Source organism: Colobus angolensis, unplaced genomic scaffold, assembly GCF_000951035.1.
Source record: "Colobus angolensis palliatus isolate OR3802 unplaced genomic scaffold, Cang.pa_1.0 Scaffold79, whole genome shotgun sequence".
Taxonomy (NCBI): Eukaryota; Metazoa; Chordata; class Mammalia; order Primates; family Cercopithecidae; genus Colobus; species Colobus angolensis.
This window is the reverse complement of record NW_012121709.1, coordinates 5,089,662-5,106,778: the sequence shown is the minus strand read 5'-3', so window position 1 is coordinate 5,106,778 and position 17,117 is coordinate 5,089,662. Positions and strand designations below refer to the sequence as shown.

The following is a 17,117-nucleotide window of genomic DNA, read 5'->3' as shown; positions in this document are numbered from 1 at the left end:
CCGTTCCCTTCCCTTCCCTCCCACCCTCCCTCTCTCCCTTCCTTCCTTCCTTCTTTCCTTCCACATATCCATTCACCCACCACCCACCTATATACCCACCCATCTGTCCATTCATTTGCTCATCCACACTGTCACTCACCCACTTATACCTCTATCTACCCACCTTTAACTCACCCACCCATTCCTCCACTTGGACACGATTCCATCCATCCGTCCATTTGTCCATCCATCCTATTTACCCACTCATCTGTCCCTCCATCTGCTCATCCATACAGTCACTCACCCACTTACACCTCTATCCACCTACCTTTCACTCACCCACCAACTTCTCTACTTGGCCACCGTCCAATTCCATTCATCCACCCATCCACCCATCCACCCACCCATCCATCCATCCATCCATCCATCCATCCATCCATCCATCCATCCATTCATCTATCCATCCATCCATCCAATTTACTCACCCATCTGTCCATCCATTTGCCCATCCATCCAGTCACTCACCCACTTATACCTCTATCCACCTACCTTTCACTCACCCACCAGCTTCTCTACCTGGCCACCATCCAATTCTATCCATCCACCCATTCATCCATCCATCATCTATCCATCCATCATCTATCCATCCATCCATCCATCCATCCACCCACCCATCCAATTTACTCACCCATCTGTCCATTCATTTGCCCATCCACACAGTCACTCACCTACTTATGTCTCTATCCACATACCTTTGCATTCACCCACCCATTCCTCCACCTGGCCACCATCCAATTCATTCATCTATCCACCCATCCCATCCGTCTACCCATCCATCCCTCCACCCATCTCATCCATCCATCTCCATAGTATTCATCTACACATTCCATCCAACCATCCCATCCATCCATCCATCCACCCACCCATCCATCCCATCTGTGCATCTGTGCATCCATGTATCCATCTATGCATCCACACATCCATCCATCCATCCATGCATCCATTCATCCATACATGCATCCATGCATCCAATCCATCCATCCATCCATCCATCCATCCATCCATCCATCCATCCATCCATCCATCCATCCATCCATCCTATTTACCCACACATCTGTCCATCTATTTGTCCACCCACACAGTCATTCACCTACTTATATCTCTATCTACCCACCTTTGCACTCACCCACCCATTCCTCCACCTGGCTGTCATCCTATCCATCCATCTATCCACCCATCCCATCTTCCACCCATCCATCCATCCACCCCTCTCATCCATCCATCCATCCATCTCCATCCTACTTATCTACACATTCCATCCAACCATCCCATCCATCCATCCATCCACCCACTCATCCATCCCATCTGTTCATCCACGCATCCATGTATCCATCCATCCATCCATCCATCCATCCCTCCATCCTATTTACCCACACATCTGTCCATCCATTTGCCCATCCACACAGTCATTCACCTATTTATATCTCTATCTACCCACCTTTGTACTCACTGACCCATTCCTTCACCTGGCCACCATCCTATCCATCCATCTATCTACCCATCCCATTCATCCATCCATCCATCCATCCATCCACCCACCCATCCATCCATCCATCCATCCATCCATCCATCCATCCATCCATCCATCCACCCACACACCCATTCATCCTATTAATCTAAACATTCCATCCAACCACCCCATCCATCCTCCATCCATCCATCCATCCAATATTTACTGAGACAATACTGTGGCTCTGCTGCTAAACAAGACAGACATGGCATCTGCTCTCATGTTGCTTGTGATTTGGCAGAAGGGAGACAGACCTTGCCCATCTAACTACCCAATGAACTATCTAGTTAACAATTGGAATAAGTGCTAAGAAGGAAAAACACAGGCATCTATGAGACCATATAGCTGGGGACGCGACTAGTCTGGGGGAAGCAGAATCAGGAAAGGCTTTATGGAGGAAGCAACATTGAAGCTGAGTAATTCATTCATTCATTCCTTCAATGCTTTTAGGAATCAGCATGGCCATTTACCTGTGTGAATCATCTCTGCCTTTCCAGGCCTAGCTCACAGCAGCAGAGCAAAACTAAAATGTGTGCCTGGCCTGGTCACATGTACAGTCTTCAACCAGCATTGGGTGTGGCTGTTACTCCTAGATCTGGGACAATGGGTGTCTTCTCTGACCCCTTCAAGAATTTCTAATCCAGCTGTGGGAAGACATAGTGGTATCAGGAGAAGAATGGAGGAGAGACAAACAGACTGAGGCTTAGAGAGCTTGTCAGACTTTCACCTTGACATCATGTTCAAATCGTCATTGCTACCAAGAAGGAACTACAGATGGCTCTGAAACATGTGAAAAGATGCTCAACCACGCTCATAATTAGGGAAATGCAAATTAAAACTGCACTGAGATACCGTTTGTCACCTGTCAGATTGGCAAAGCTCAAAAGAGGCTTGGTAACGCTGTGTGTTGGTAAGGGAGGGAGCAAGAGGCTGTGTCATACTGTACACTAGGAGGATAAGTGGATACACTCTTTACAGAGGGTAGTTTAGCAATAACTGTCAAAACTGTGTACCCTCTGACCCAGTAATTCTGCCACTAGGAATTTATCCTACCAAGAGCTCATGTGTGTGTGAAATGGGATGTATGCCCATAAGGGCTAATATTTATTGAACCCTAACTATGCGCCAGAAGCAGTTCTAAATGCTTCCCTTGAATTAACCTTTAATTAACACGATGGGCCCAGGTTGGTGCAATTGTTCTCCCCATTCTGGATCACGCATGACAGTCTTATTTGTAATAACAAAAGATTATCAGCTACTAACTGCCTATCAATAGAAGAATGGTTAAACAAACTGTGCTCTATCCATAAAATGGCACGTTATGCAGCTATAAAATAGGATAAGGAGCAATCTCTAAGATAGAGTTTTAAGTTAAAAAGGAAGGTGCAGAAAACAATAGGTAGAATGTACTATAACTTATGTTTTTTTTAAAAAAAGATATGTTTGTGTGTATAAATACATACACACATATACATACATATGGTGACGGGCCTCCTTTTTATATCTTTCAAAGATTTTTTTAAATAAACTTTTTATTTTGGAATAATTTAAGGTTTCCAGAAAAGTTGCAAAGATAGAACAGAAAATCCCAGTATACCCCTCACTTGGTTTCAGTTTCCCCTAATGTTAATCATCTTGCATTACCGTGGTACATTTGTCAAGGCTAAGAAACCCACGTTGATATGTTACTATCAACTCAACTCCAGACTATTTGGATTTCATCAAACCCGTTTTCTACTAATGTCCCTTCTCTGTTCTGGGATCTAACCCAGGTCCCAGAATGTGTTTAGTCATCATGTCTCTTTAGTCTTCCTTTTGAATGTTGATTCATGCAAATATATTATCCATTTAAAAAGAAATACAATTGAACATGAAAAACAACCTTCCCCTTCCAAATCTCCAAACAGCAATAACAACAACAACAACAATGCTTGCCGATGTTAAAAAGGAACCCACCTTCTATCGCAGACCCCTAAGCCTTTCCATGCCTTTTGGTCTCCAGGCTATGCCTCCTCCAAAAACCCTTCCCAACCTGGAGCTCATCGCTGTCTGCCCTGGTCCCCCGAGACACTGCATGAATCTCTCTTACACAGCACTTATCACTGCCTGCCTCGCTTCACAGTTATTTATGTAAGTGTCTGTCTCCCAGCGGAGACCGTGAGCTTCCAGAGGAGGGGACGGGATCTGCGTGCCCGCTGCCTCTCCTTCCTGGTGTCAGATAGGATGCTTTGACCCCAATACACATTTGCTGAATTGACACCTAGTCCCTGATGTCAGGAGGAGGACGAGGGACACATTTAGGGAGTTAAAAGGAACCGGCCAGCACTTACGACTGTGGGCTGGTGACCCGCGCCTAATGAAAACAAATGGTAATAATACTTATATGGATAACAAGCATAATTCTATCAACTTCTATGGTTGAATAATTGAAATTTAGCTCTTTCCATGGATGATCTACTTTAATCATAATAATAGCTCTATGAAGTAGCTGTTATTATTATGTCCTTTTTTTCTTTGAAATGTAGTCTTGCTCTGTTGTCCAGGCTGGAGTGCAGTGGCGTGACCTCAGCTCATTGCAACCTCCACCTCCCAGGTTCAAGCAATTCTCTTGCCTCAGCCTCCAGAGTAGCTGGGACTACAGGTGTGTGCCACCATGCCTGGCTAATTTTTGTTTTTTTTTGTTGTTGTTTTTTTTTTTAGTAGAGACAGGGTTTCACCATGTTGGCCTGGCTGGTCTCGAACTCCTGACCTCAGGTGATCTGCCTGCCTTGGCCTTCCAAAATGCTGGGATTACAGGCGTGAGCCACTGCCCCTGGCTACTATTATATCCATTTTAGACATGAGAAACACCAAGGCTCAGAGAGAGAGTGACTGACCCACGGGGGGTCAAGAATGCTGCTGAAATTCACATGCAGGATATTGTGATGTTACACTATACTGAATTTGACATGTCTACATTTTGCTAAGGAAACCAAGGCTCAGAGAGGTGAAATAATGTGCCCAAGTCCACCCAGCTACTAAGAGGCAGAGGTGAGATTGGAACCCAGGTCTGGCTGACTCTGGTCTTAACCGGATTACCCCCCAGAGACCCATGCCAGAGACCCAAGGACTGCCCATGGGGAAGGGTCCTGCTCTCCCCAGCCTCAGTCTCCAGTGGTCCCGCCTGAGCCCTGCTCACCTGGCACAGGAGAATCAGAGGCTCTCGGAACTCAGCCTGACAGATGGCACAGATGTCACCGGCTTCTGTGCACTGCTGCCCAGTGGCTCGGACTCCATAGTTCTGTTTGAGGGAGGGGAGAGGCAAATACAGCTATGGACGCTCTTGGGAGCCATGCCTTCAGGAGCACTGTGATATCTGTGGGCTGAGGAAGGGGCCACTGCTGTTTCCAGCTCCTAATTCCCCGTACTTCAGTGGGGACCACCTGAAGCCAACTCACCTGAGAGGTGCAGAGAAGCTTCAGGGCTTTCCTAACTCCGCCCACGCGTCCACAGATGTCGAAGGACTGAAAGGAGAGCAGGGTGGTGGCTGAAAAGTACCCAAGGATCTCTCGTGACCCCTGCATCATCACCTCACCCCATCCCCTCACCCTCCATCCATTTTTGATTCAGAACATTTTTAGGGCTCTTCTTCCCATTTGCACTTCTTCCTTCCCAACAGTGTTGCATGGCTTTTGTCTTGCTGCCTAAGATGAACAGTTTCCCCTGCTACCCAGGCCAGAATAACAAATATATGGCACATATAGTGCCTATTTCCCCTCCCAAGCCCAGGGCAGGCATTGCTAATCGATCACAGCACTCTTACTCTGAGCACAGCCCACCCTGATAACCCTTCTCCATCTAGTACTCCAGTCAGCCACTGTGTTGATCAGAACCAGCAAGTAATCAGTACGCCCCAATGGCTGATACTGCATGGATTGCCTGGCCAGTCCTGCTGGAAGGAAGGAGAAGAACTCATGCATCCTCCCAGGATTCTCTAAAGCTAGAAATGGAGAGCCAAAGAGAAAAAGAAGGATGTATGGATTTTTAGGGGGTAAAAAATCCTCTGATTTGTACTAATGATGAAAAGAAAAGCACTGCATACTAATTTGAGGAGTTGAGGGTGTGCAATTTAGCATGGATACTATTTTTGAGGTAAGAGAGATAGAAAACATTCAGTAGAAGTGTGGTTGGGAGTTTTGGCTTTAGAGGCTGCCTGCCTGGGTTCAATGCTTGTTCTGTTGTCTTTACCTGAGTGATCTTGGGCAAGTAACCTTGGTTTCTAACCTCCCTGAACCTCAGTTCCTTAACCTGTAAAATGGGAATAATGGGGGCCAGGTGGGGTGGCTCATGCCTGTAATCCCAGCACTTTGGGGGGCTGAGGCATGTGGATCACTTGAGGTCAGGAGTTTGAGACCAGCCTGGCCAACATGGTGAAACCCCATCTCTACTAAAAATACAAAAATTAGCCAGGTATAGTGGTGAATGCCTATAATCGCAGCTACCAGAGAGGCTGAGGCATGAGAATCGCTTGAACCCAGGAGGTGGAGGTTGCAATGAGCTGAGATTTTGCCACTGCACTCCAGACTGGGCAACAGAGCGAGACTCGGTCTAAAAAAAAAAAAAGGGAGTAATAATAGTATGTACCTTGAAGGGTTTGTGAAGATGACTATTGGAAAGAATACCATATGGTGAGCTTCATAGGTGAGACATTAGGGTGGATTAAACAAGAAAAAATACTGATACATGTTACCATGTGGATGAACCTCAAAAATACAATGTTAAATGAAAATGCCAGACACAAAAGAGCACCTATTACATGATTCTGTTTATATGAAACATTCATAATAAGTATATTGATAGAGACAGAAAAAGAAGATTTGTGGTTGCCAGGCTCTGTGGGAAGGGGAGGTTGGAAGAATGGGGAGTGACTGCTTAATGGGTACAAGGTTTCTTTTCAGGGTGATGAAAATGTCTTGGAACTAGACAGAGGTGGTGGTGGTTGCGTGACATTGTGAATCCGCTCAATGTCATTTAATTGTACACTTTAAAATAGTTACTGGAGGCTGGGCGAGGTGGCTCATGCCTGTAATCCCAGCACTTTGGGAGGCCAAGGTAGGCAGATCACTTGAGGTCAGGAGTTCAAAACCAGCCTAGCCAACATGGTGAAACCCCGTCTCTACTAAATATACAAAAAATTAGCTGGGTGTAGTGGTGGACACCTGTAGTTCCAGTTATTTGGGAGGCTGAGGCAAGAGAATCACTTGAACCCAGGAGCAGAGATTGCAGTGAGCCAAGATTGCACCACTGAACTCCAGCCTGGGCAACAGAGTGAGACTCTATCTCAAAAGTTAATAAATAAAATAAAAATAAAACAGTTCGTGGTTAATTTCATGTCGTGTGAATTTCCCCTCAATTAAAATAAATAAAGAAATAAATCAGCATGGGTGCTCAAGGCTCCCCCGGAGCCCCCTGAAGCCTTACTGAATAGGGCCCTCCTTAGGCTGGCCCTCCAGCCTTGGGGCCACCTCACCTTGCAGAGGCTGTAGAGAACGATCAGGACCCCTCCCAGGAAGTAGCTGTTGGAGGAGTCGTCACCCATGATGTATTTGTACCACAGCTGGATGGGGACAAGGGATCGGAACAGCTGGCTCAGCTCCTCGATGACCAGATAGAACTTTCCCTGCAACCACACAGAGAACATCAATTATTATTAGCAGTAAAGACCCAAAGGACCCGGCTGGGGGGCCCCCTGCCCCGGGTAGTGATGACATTCCAGGTCACAGGCAGGCCATTAATCAGCTCTGGAAAGCACTCAGGCCAGCTCCTAATGGGGCTGCGATATGGCCAGGGAGACGCAGCCCCTGCCCGCTGCCCTCACCCGCCACCCAGCAGCCCAGAAGATCAAAGTGCCCAGGATTGAAGATCTAGTTTCAGGGTAGGAGAAACTCTACACCTTCGGGCAGAGGGCTGGAGAGTGGGTCAACCTCTGGGTCTCGCTGCAGCTTGGAGGGCTCAAAGCCTAAGGTGGGGGCACAGTCCCTGCCCTCTGCATCCAGGCCATCCTCATCTTTAGAGGGCTGACTCGAGCATCACAGCGACTGCTGTCAGGGGCCCGGGCAGCATGGGCACAGAATGCAGGTAAGGCCAGGCCATAAGGCCCAAAGCAGGGAGATACGTGTCCTTCTTAGCTCACCACCTGCTCTCTTCCAAGGAGGCAGGATGAATACCTAGTTGTGTTGAGAAAAAACAGGGGCCGGGTGTGGTGGCTTATGCCTGTAATCCCAGCACTTTGGGAGGCTGAGGCAGGTGGATCACTTAAGGTCAGGAGTTTGAGACTAGCCTGGCCAACATGGCGAAACCCCAACTCTACTAAAAATACAAAAATTAGTAGCTGGGCGTGGTGGCGCACCTGTAATCCCAGCTACTCAGGAGGCTGAGGCAGGAGAATCACTTGAACTTGGAGGCGGAGGTTGCAGTGAGCCAAGATCATACCACTGTATTTCAGCCTGGGCAACAGAGCGAGACTCCATCTCAAAAAAAAAAAAAGAACACGGCTTGGGTACTCCCACTGGACTGGGATTGAACCTGACCTTGCTGGATGTTCATGACCCTTAGTTTCCCCATCTACAGAGTGGGAATCAGAACTCCCACCTTACGAGGTTGCTTTGAGGATTAAAGGAGATGAACAGGATAAGCACCTAGCATTATTCCTGGAGAAAAGTCCTATTTATCTTCCTTCCCTTGACCTTGCATAATTCTGGTTTATACTAAGTCCTAGAATAGGTAACACTAATCTGAGATAATAGAAATCAGATCCCTGGTTGTCTGGGGTAAGGGGTGGGGAGAACTGACTGCAAAGAGGTGTCAGGAAATTTTGGAAAGGGATAGAACGATATATATATATATATTTTTTTTTTTTTGAGACAAGGTCTTGCTATGTTGTCCAGGCTGGAGTGCAGTTGTGCAACTATGGCTCACTGCAGCCTCAACCTCCCAGGTTCAAGTGATTCCTCCACCTCAGACTCCCAAGTAAATGGGACCATGGGTACACACCACCACATCTGGCCAATTTTTTTGTATTTTTAGTAAAGACAGGATTTCACGATGTTGCCCACGCTGGTCTCGAACTCCTGAGCTCAAGCAATCTACCCCTCGTCAGCCTCCCAAAGTGTTAGAATTATTGGTGTGAGCTGCTGCACCTGGCCTAGAAATATGAAATATTTTATATCTTGATTGGGATGGGGGACACATGGGTGTGCACATTTGCCAGAACTAATTGAAATATACACTCCTAATATATGCAATTTATTGCATTTAAATCCTGCTTCTATAAAGCCGATTAAATCAAACAAACAACCCTGCCCCAAGCATCCATATCTGTAAAAATATGAATAATCTTTACGCCAACAATTCTATGTCTGGCAGTTTACCCTAACAAAATAATCAGAGATAAGTGCAAAGATGTGCCTATAAGAATGGTCACTGTAGCATTCTTTGTAATACTAAAGAAAAAAAAGAGTAACAAACACGATGTACAAAAAAGAGGGTCTGATTATGTTAGAGATCTATAATGGAAAGCCATACAGCCATTAAAAATGTATCCTGAAGAAATAGCAACTTTATGGTGAAGAAAGCAAACATACATCATATTAATCAGGTGATAAAGGCTAACATCCCCAGTGAGAAGTCATTTTGACATCCTGAACTCTCTGACATGATGTCCTGAAAAGACACAGTATGTATCACTTCTGTGGTATTGTCGCCAAAACTCATCAACAAATTCTAATCTAATCATGAGAAAACAAGAGACAAATCCAAGTTGAAGGATATTCTCTCTATTCTCTCTCTCTCCTTTTTTTTTTGTAGAGAGACGAGGTCATGCTGTGTTGTCCAGGCTGGTCTCAAACTCCTGGGCTCAAGGGATCCTTCCACCTCAGGCTCCCAAAGTGCTGGGATTATAGGCATGAGCCATTGCACCTGGCCCCAAGTTGAAGGGGCCCAATACTCTTGAAAAATGTCAAGATCATGAGAGACAAAGAGAAGACCAAGTAATGTGAGGTTGGAGAGAATTAAGGAGACATGACAAGTAATGTAACATGGGATCTTGGATTCAATCCTATTCTCTCTCGCTCTCTCTCTCTTTTTTTAGACAGAGTCTTGCTCTTTCACCCAGGAAGGCTAGAGTGCAGTGGCACAATCTCAGCTCACTGCAACCTCCGCCTCTTGGGTCAAGCAATTCTTCTGCCTCAGGCTCCCAAGTAGCTGGGATTACAGGCGCACACTACCACGCCTGGCTAATTTTTGTATTTTTAGTAGAGACGGGGTTTCACCATGTTGGCCAGGCTGGTCTTGAACTCCTGACCCCAGGTGATCCACCTACTTCAGCCTCCCAAAGTGCTAAGATTACAGGCATGAGCCACCGCACCCAGCCCTGATTCAATCCTATACTGTAAAAAAATGTCAATAGGCCAGGTGCAATGGCTGACGCCTGTAATCCCAGCACGGTGGGAGGATCCCTTGAGCCCAGGAGTTCAAGACTAGCCTGGACAATATAGAATGACCTTGTGTCTACAAAAAATCAAAAGATTATCTGGGAGTGGTGGTGAGTTCCTGTGGTCCCAGCTACTTGAGAGGCTGAGGAAGGAGGATCACTTGAGCCCAGAAGTTTGAGGCTGCAGTGAGCTATGATTGTGCCACTGCACTCCAGCCAGGGTGACACAGTAAGACCCTGTCCCAAAAAACAAAAAACAACAATAAAAATTGAAAAAAAAAATAATGTCAATGGGGCAACTGGCAAAATGTGAATAAGGTCTTTAGTTTAGTTAATAGTAACAGTATTGCTGATCATTTCCTGCCCTTGCTAATCGGACTCTGGTATATCAGATATCAACATTAGGGGAAGAGGAGTGAAGGGTATATGGGAACTCTCAGTATTACTTTTGCAACTTTTCTTTAAGTCTAAAATTATCTCAAAATTAAAAGTTAAAAAAGAAATCATCCTTATGAAAGATATCATTTGACCCAAGCAAACGCTCATATTATTGTTCCAAATGGAAATAATAGAGAATGCAAAAAAAAAAAAACAACAAAAAACAAACTCATTCTCTTTGTGTTTTTCTGCTCTCTCCAGATTTTTTATACTGAACATGTGATATATTTAAATTAGAGGGGAAATGAGTCTGGATGTGGTGGCTCACACCTGTAATCCCAGCACTTTGGGAGGCCGAGGTGGACAGATCTCTTGAGGCCAGGAGTTCAACACCAGCCTGGCCAACATGGTGGAATGCTGTCTCTACCAAAAATACAAAAAATAGCTGGGTTTGGGGGCACGTGCCTATAATCCCAGCTACATGGGTGGCTGAGGCATGAGAATCACTTGAACCCAGGAGGTACAGGTTGAAGTGAGCCAAGATCACATCACATACATGGCATGTGGACAGATACTTTATAGCCACCTTTTACATTCCATCTTGATGGGCTGGGCACAGGTCACTCAGAAGAGGATTCTTTGGAGCACATATACCCACATCTACCAAGGACCAAGAAAGGGCATTCAGTCATCACTCACCACCTGCCTGATTTTTGTGACTAGTTGGCCACCTCCAGTTGTGAGGTCACTGTTTCTCAAAGGGCCCTCCTTTCCCCTCCTGACTCCCACCAGTCCCTGAGTCCCAGAAACATCCCCTGGAGGGAAATGCTGGTTTCCCTCTGGAACCTTTGGGAAGATGGGGGTGATTGGAGAACAGAGATGCAGGGGGTGGCCACCATGGTGGTTTTACATGGACAAGGGCATGATGGATGCTGGACCAATGGACAGCAACTCAGTGGATGGCCAGGGCTAATCAAGCCAGTCCATATCCTGCTGCAGACCCCAGGATCTGCAGAATACCCGTGATTTGAACTCTGATTTCCTGAACCACCCAACCTCACTGCCCCATGCCTTCCTCACGTCTCCCAGATCACTCTCACCCAGGGTCTCTCAACTCTTGCATGTTCCATCTTACCAGGGACCAAATTGTCCAACCTCTCTCAACTGCCAGTCTTGACCTGCTGGGTTTTTTTTTTTTTTTTTCCACTTAAAACATTGTGTTTTTTTAGAGATGGGGTCTATGTATGTTGCCCAGGCTGGTCTCCATCTCTTGGGCTCAAGTGATCCTCCTGCCACCATGGCTTCCTGAGTCCCCTGTAGGGACTACAGATGTGAGCCACCATGCCTGGCTTTAACCTACTTTTGTCACTGTTCCCTACATTCAGTGAATAATCCCTATATAACTCTTCTTTCCTTCCTTCCTTACCTTTCTTTCTTCTACCCATCTGTGTTTCCTTTCTTGCTTCCCTCCCTTCCTGCCTCTTATCCATCGATGCTGTCTTCCTTCACTTTCCTCTGCCCCTCCCTCCCTCGCCTGCTCCCTTTCTTCTTCCCTCCCTTCCTTGCTTTCATTTCTGGACGCCTACTACGTACCAGACACAGTGCCAGGCTCTGGTGAAATGAAGAAAACTAAGACCTCATCCCTGTCATCAGGAAGCTTGCTACCCAATGAGGAAGACCATCACTAAGCAAACTACTATAATACAGTGTGGTAGAACTCTGCTAGAGGTAAATGGGAGGGAGCCCCAGAATTGAGGCATGGGATGTGGGGTGGGAAACTGATCAAGAAAGTCTAAGAGAAGTTATCTTTCCAGCCACCCAAAGTGTGATCCATGAACCAGCACCATCGGCATCGCCTGGGAGCTGGTTAGAAATGCAAGCTCTTAGGCCTCACCCCAGACCTCCTGAAATAGAATGTACAATTTAATAAGATCCCCAGGTGACCCGAGTGCACATCCAAGTTTGAGAAGCACTACTTTAATGGATGTCTAAGAGCCAAACTGGTGAAGACATGAGGGCAGGCAAGGGAAGAAGGGTGTTCCAGAGCCAAGAGGTGAAGGAAAAGATGGTTAATGGTCTGGGCGCCATCTTGGTAGGCAGCCTCCTGCTTGGTCTGCCTGGTCTCATGACAGGTAAGGACACGGCTACCCCATGAAAGGTCCCTGTGTCTCTGGGAGCCCCTGCCTGCTGGCGTCTGGCTGACTCTGGTCTCCTCTCTGTCCTTCCTTGTAGGCCAGTCTCAACAACCAGTCTGACTTGGTGGTAAAGAGCACAGCCCCAGGAGCCAAAGTGGCTGGGATCAGACCCAGGATTGTCACCTGCCACCTTATGTTTAGTTTTGGTCACTGTCTTTGGATCTTCCAATTCTCAGGCCCCTTAGCTGCAGGCTGGTTTCTGGGCCAAATCTCAAACTTCCCACTTGCTACTGGGCGGCTCTGGAACAAGTGTTGGCAAACTTTTTCTACAAAGAACCAGGTAGTGAATACTTAGGCTTTGCAGGCCATAAGGTCTCTGGCGCCACTACTCACCTCTGTCACTGTAGTAGGAAAATAGCCTCGGACAATAGGTAAGTGAATGGGTGTGGCTGTGTTCCAATAAAACTTTATTTATAAAAACAAGTAGCAGGACGTATTTGGCCTGTAGCCTGTAGTTTTCTGACCTGTGGTCTGTTCTATCAGAATCTAGATAAGTCATGATGGGGATTCTAACACATCCCCAGGATTTCCCAGAAGGCTCTGATACCAGCTTCTTTGTCTATCTTTCAGTTGCTTAATGACACTAAGCTCTTCCTTTGCAGATGGAATAGTGGTCCCTCTACTCTTTGCTGAGCTAACATCTATTCATCTTTTGGGTATCAGCTAACTGTCACCGCCTACGAAAAGCCTTCCCTGACTCCTCTTTAACTGAATTAGGTGCTCCTGCTGTGTACGCCCTTGAAGACTCCCCTAAATAACTCCTTTTTTTTTCAGATGGAGTCTCACCCTGTTGCCCAGGCTGGAGTGCAGTGGCATGATCTCGGCTCACTGCAGCCTCCGCCTCCTGGGTTCGAATGATTTTCCTGCCTCAGTCTCCAGAGTAGGTGGGATTACAGGTACCCACTGCCAGACCCAGTTAATTTTTTGTATTTTAGTAGAGACGGGGTTTCACCCTGTTGCCCAGGCTGGTCTCGAACTCCTGACATCAGGTGCTCCACCTGCCTCAGCCTCCCAAAGTGCTGGTTACAGGTGTGAGTCACCATACCCAGCCCCTAAATTACTCCTTCAAAGCATTTCTCACAATATTAAAAACATTATTTTACTGTCCATCCCTCCCACTGGACTGTGAGCCCCTTATGGGAGAAAATAATTTGGTTGTGGGTGTATTCCCAGCATCCAGCAGGTAGTAGGTGCTCATGTAACAGAGGAGACCTCTTGAAGCTGAAGATTCCATCCTCATTACTCAAGTCAACTTCCTAGAGTTTGCTGATGGAGGAGAGTTGAAATGCTGAAGAGAGAATATCTCTTTATAAGCAAGCACTGATGTCACAGCAAATAAAATTAAGAGAATGACAGCTTATGTGGTACCTCGTTAAAGGTAGCAATTAGCTGCCGGGGGGTGGGCCACTTTGAAAAGGAGATCAAACTACCAAGGAAAACTGGGCATATCCCAGCAAAACCATCTCTCTCTAATTAAGCAGTTTTATAATTCCAGGTTTCTGAAGCATGTTATTTCTGACGACCACCAAATGGGATGTGTGGTTTCTCTGGGGCGTTAGAGAACAAGGAATCAGATTATGAGCTGTCTCGCCTCCCTGCCACCATGAAGGAGAAACGGTAGCAATTGTTGCAGGACGTGCTTGGGCACGGATGGTTCTCTGCTTGGATTCAGATAAAGGGGGCGGGAGTGTCGAATTGGGAAGGCAGATACTATTCCGACTTCTTCACTGCCAAGATGAGGGGTGGGACAAGAAGAGAAATGCGAAACATCGAAACAACAGAGGGCTGGCTCCAGAAGCGGGTGGGAAATGAAGGAGAGTAGGATGCTGAGAAGCAGAAGAAACGAACAGAGAGGAGAATTTTTTAGAAGAACGCACCGATGTGGGAAAGATGATTTGAAGACTTATGGGAGTGGGGAGGAAGGGAGGAGAGACGTAATCAAGTATCTGTCAGCAGCTTCAATTATGAAAAATGCACAGAGGTGAAACCTTTTTTTTTTTTTCTGTATTAAGATGAATAATGACTATTTATACAGCTTTGCCTGTTTACAAATCTCTTTCATACGAATTTTTTCATCTGTGGAGGCAGGACAGCCTAGTGGTTTAAAGGCATAGGATTTGGGATTCTAAGGTCAGATCTACCACCTACTAAATTGGTTGATTTGGCACAATAATTTAACTTCTACGACCCTCGGTTTCTTCATCTGTAAATGGGGTTGAATACACACACACATTCATACATAGATACACACATACATATAGATATGCATGCAGTGGTGTGCTGGCAAACTAGGTCTCTGGGGGAAAGAAAAGGCCCTAATTTGTGTTTGCCAGTTTCTGCAGTGTAAGTGTTTTCACAAGGCCAACTTCAAGCTACCAATGATTTAACAACTGTTTGCAAATTTCCTGAAAATTTAACCATTGGCTCTCACATGTCAGTAAAACCTGTATTCAACACACTGAGGTGATCTTATGATTAAATAAGCCAATAAATCTAAAACACAGTTACATGAGAAGGGCCCAGTATATGATACAGCTATTACTAGCCCTCATGATAATCCAGAAATGTGGCCATTATGTTATTGCTGCTCTATTTTAGAGATGAGAAAACGCAGGTTCAAAATAACTAAGATGAACTAGAATTAAGGCAGGAGGGATATCTGGGACTTCCAAGCCTAGGCCTTAAGAGATCAGGAAGCTTTCACTTCTTTCCTTTTGCTTGTTCTCCCTCCTCCAGCCGCCATGTTTGTGGGAAGCCCAAGCTCTAAGGAGAGACCCAGTGAAGAGGACACATGGAAGAGGAGCAGCTCTGAGACTAACTGGAGGAGCAACATGGAAACCAGCCAATGGTGAGAACTGAGGCTCCAGATATAGGACCTTAAGAAGGCCATTCCTGCCATTGCAGCTGATGCATCAGACCTGGGAGTGAAGATGCCATGTTGGATAGTCCAGCCCCAGCAGATATCATGGGGAGGAGAGACAAGCTGTACCCAGTGTGTCCTGACTGAACTCCTGACCCGCAAAATTGTGAGAATTACATGGTTCTTTCAAGTCAACAACAACAATAAAAACTAAGGTACCCATCTAAGGCTACTCAGCTGGTGCTATAGACTGAACTGTGCCCACCTCAAGTTCCTTTGTTGAAGCCCTAATCCCTAATGCCATGGTGTTTAAAGATAAGGCCTCTGAAAGGTAGTTAGGTCATGAGAGTAGAGCTCTCATGATGGGATTAATTCCCTTATAGGAAGAGACATGAGAGATCTCTCTGCCACTTGAGGACACAGTGAGAACATAGCCTTCTGCAAGCCAGGAAGAGGGTCTTCACCATTAACACAATTGTAAGTGTCATGTAGCAACTTCAGAGCTTTCACCTTATTCTTCCCCACTCTCTCTATCCTACTGTCTGGAACTTGGATGTGATGGCTGGTGCTCTTGCCACCATCTTAGACCATGAGGAGGAATCCTACACCCTAGGGTTGGTGAAACAGTGGGCTGGAAGGTGTCATATTCCCAGGGTTGAACTGCTTATCTTTGGCCTTTACATGAGAAAGAGATACATTTTTTAAAATTTAAGTTTTATTATTTTGGATTCTTTGTTGTTACTATTTGATTCCAATCTTAACTAATAGAAAGGGTGTGGGACTCAGCAGGTAATCAAGAAGTATTTGCTGAATGAGCAAGGGATAAATGAGGGGGCAAACTAATGGCCTCGTGCTTCGAAACACCTGGGTTTCCCACAGGCATGGCTCATAGAGAGCTCTGATGATGAAGATACTAGGAATGGGAGTCTATACATAACAAATATTCTAGAAAATGATGAGGTGGCCAGGCATGGTGGCTCACGCCTGTAATCCCAGCACTTTGGGAGGCCGAGGCGGGCAGATCACAAGGTCAGGAGATCGAGACCATCCTGGCTAACACGGTGAAACCCCGTCTCTACTAAAATTACAAAAAAATTAGCCGGGTGTGGTGGCGGGCGCCTGTAGTCCCAGCTACTCGGGAGGTTGAGGCAGGAGGATGACCTGAGCCCAGGGAAGTCGAGGCTGCAGTGAGCATGATCGTGCTTCTAAACTCCCGCCTGGGTGACACAGTAAGACTATCTTTAAAAACAAACATCTCCCTCAAAAACAAAAGAAACAGGGAATTTCAAAGTCTTAGAAAAACAAAAGGTAAAACATCTCATTAAAATTTTTATGTTGATTACATGTTGAAATAATATTTTGGACACATTAGGCTAAATAAAATAGAGTATTAAAATTAAAGTCACCTGTTCCTTTCTAGTTATTTAATGTGACTACTAGAACATTTAAAATCATCTGTGTGACTCCCCTTATATTTCTGTTGGACAGCTCTGTTGATACTTTGAGTGATCACATATGTTTGTAAAAATCCACTGAGCTTTATAATTAGGGGTCTCCACAGTATATGTTATGCCTCAATACAAAAGAAAAAGGAAAAAAGGCAAGAAAAGGGCGAGCCAGGATGGAAAGAAGCGCAGCAGGTAGGGGGCGGGGCCAGCGGGGGCG

The 17,117-nt window shown here is 45.9% G+C and overlaps 1 protein-coding gene across 1 annotated transcript in view; it reads right to left on the bottom strand.

Annotated features, from left to right (window-relative positions):
- The window catches only part of RNFT2 (ring finger protein, transmembrane 2), a 129,207-nt gene that overhangs the window by 22,179 nt on the left and 89,911 nt on the right, over positions 1-17,117 (bottom strand). Inside the window, exons 8-10 of the mRNA XM_011928704.1 lie at positions 7,059-7,208; positions 4,987-5,052; positions 4,728-4,829 (exon numbers count right to left, since the gene is read on the bottom strand). Of these exons, the coding sequence (XP_011784094.1) occupies positions 4,728-4,829; positions 4,987-5,052; positions 7,059-7,208 (318 nt within the window). The remainder of the gene's footprint in view (positions 1-4,727; positions 4,830-4,986; positions 5,053-7,058; positions 7,209-17,117) is intronic.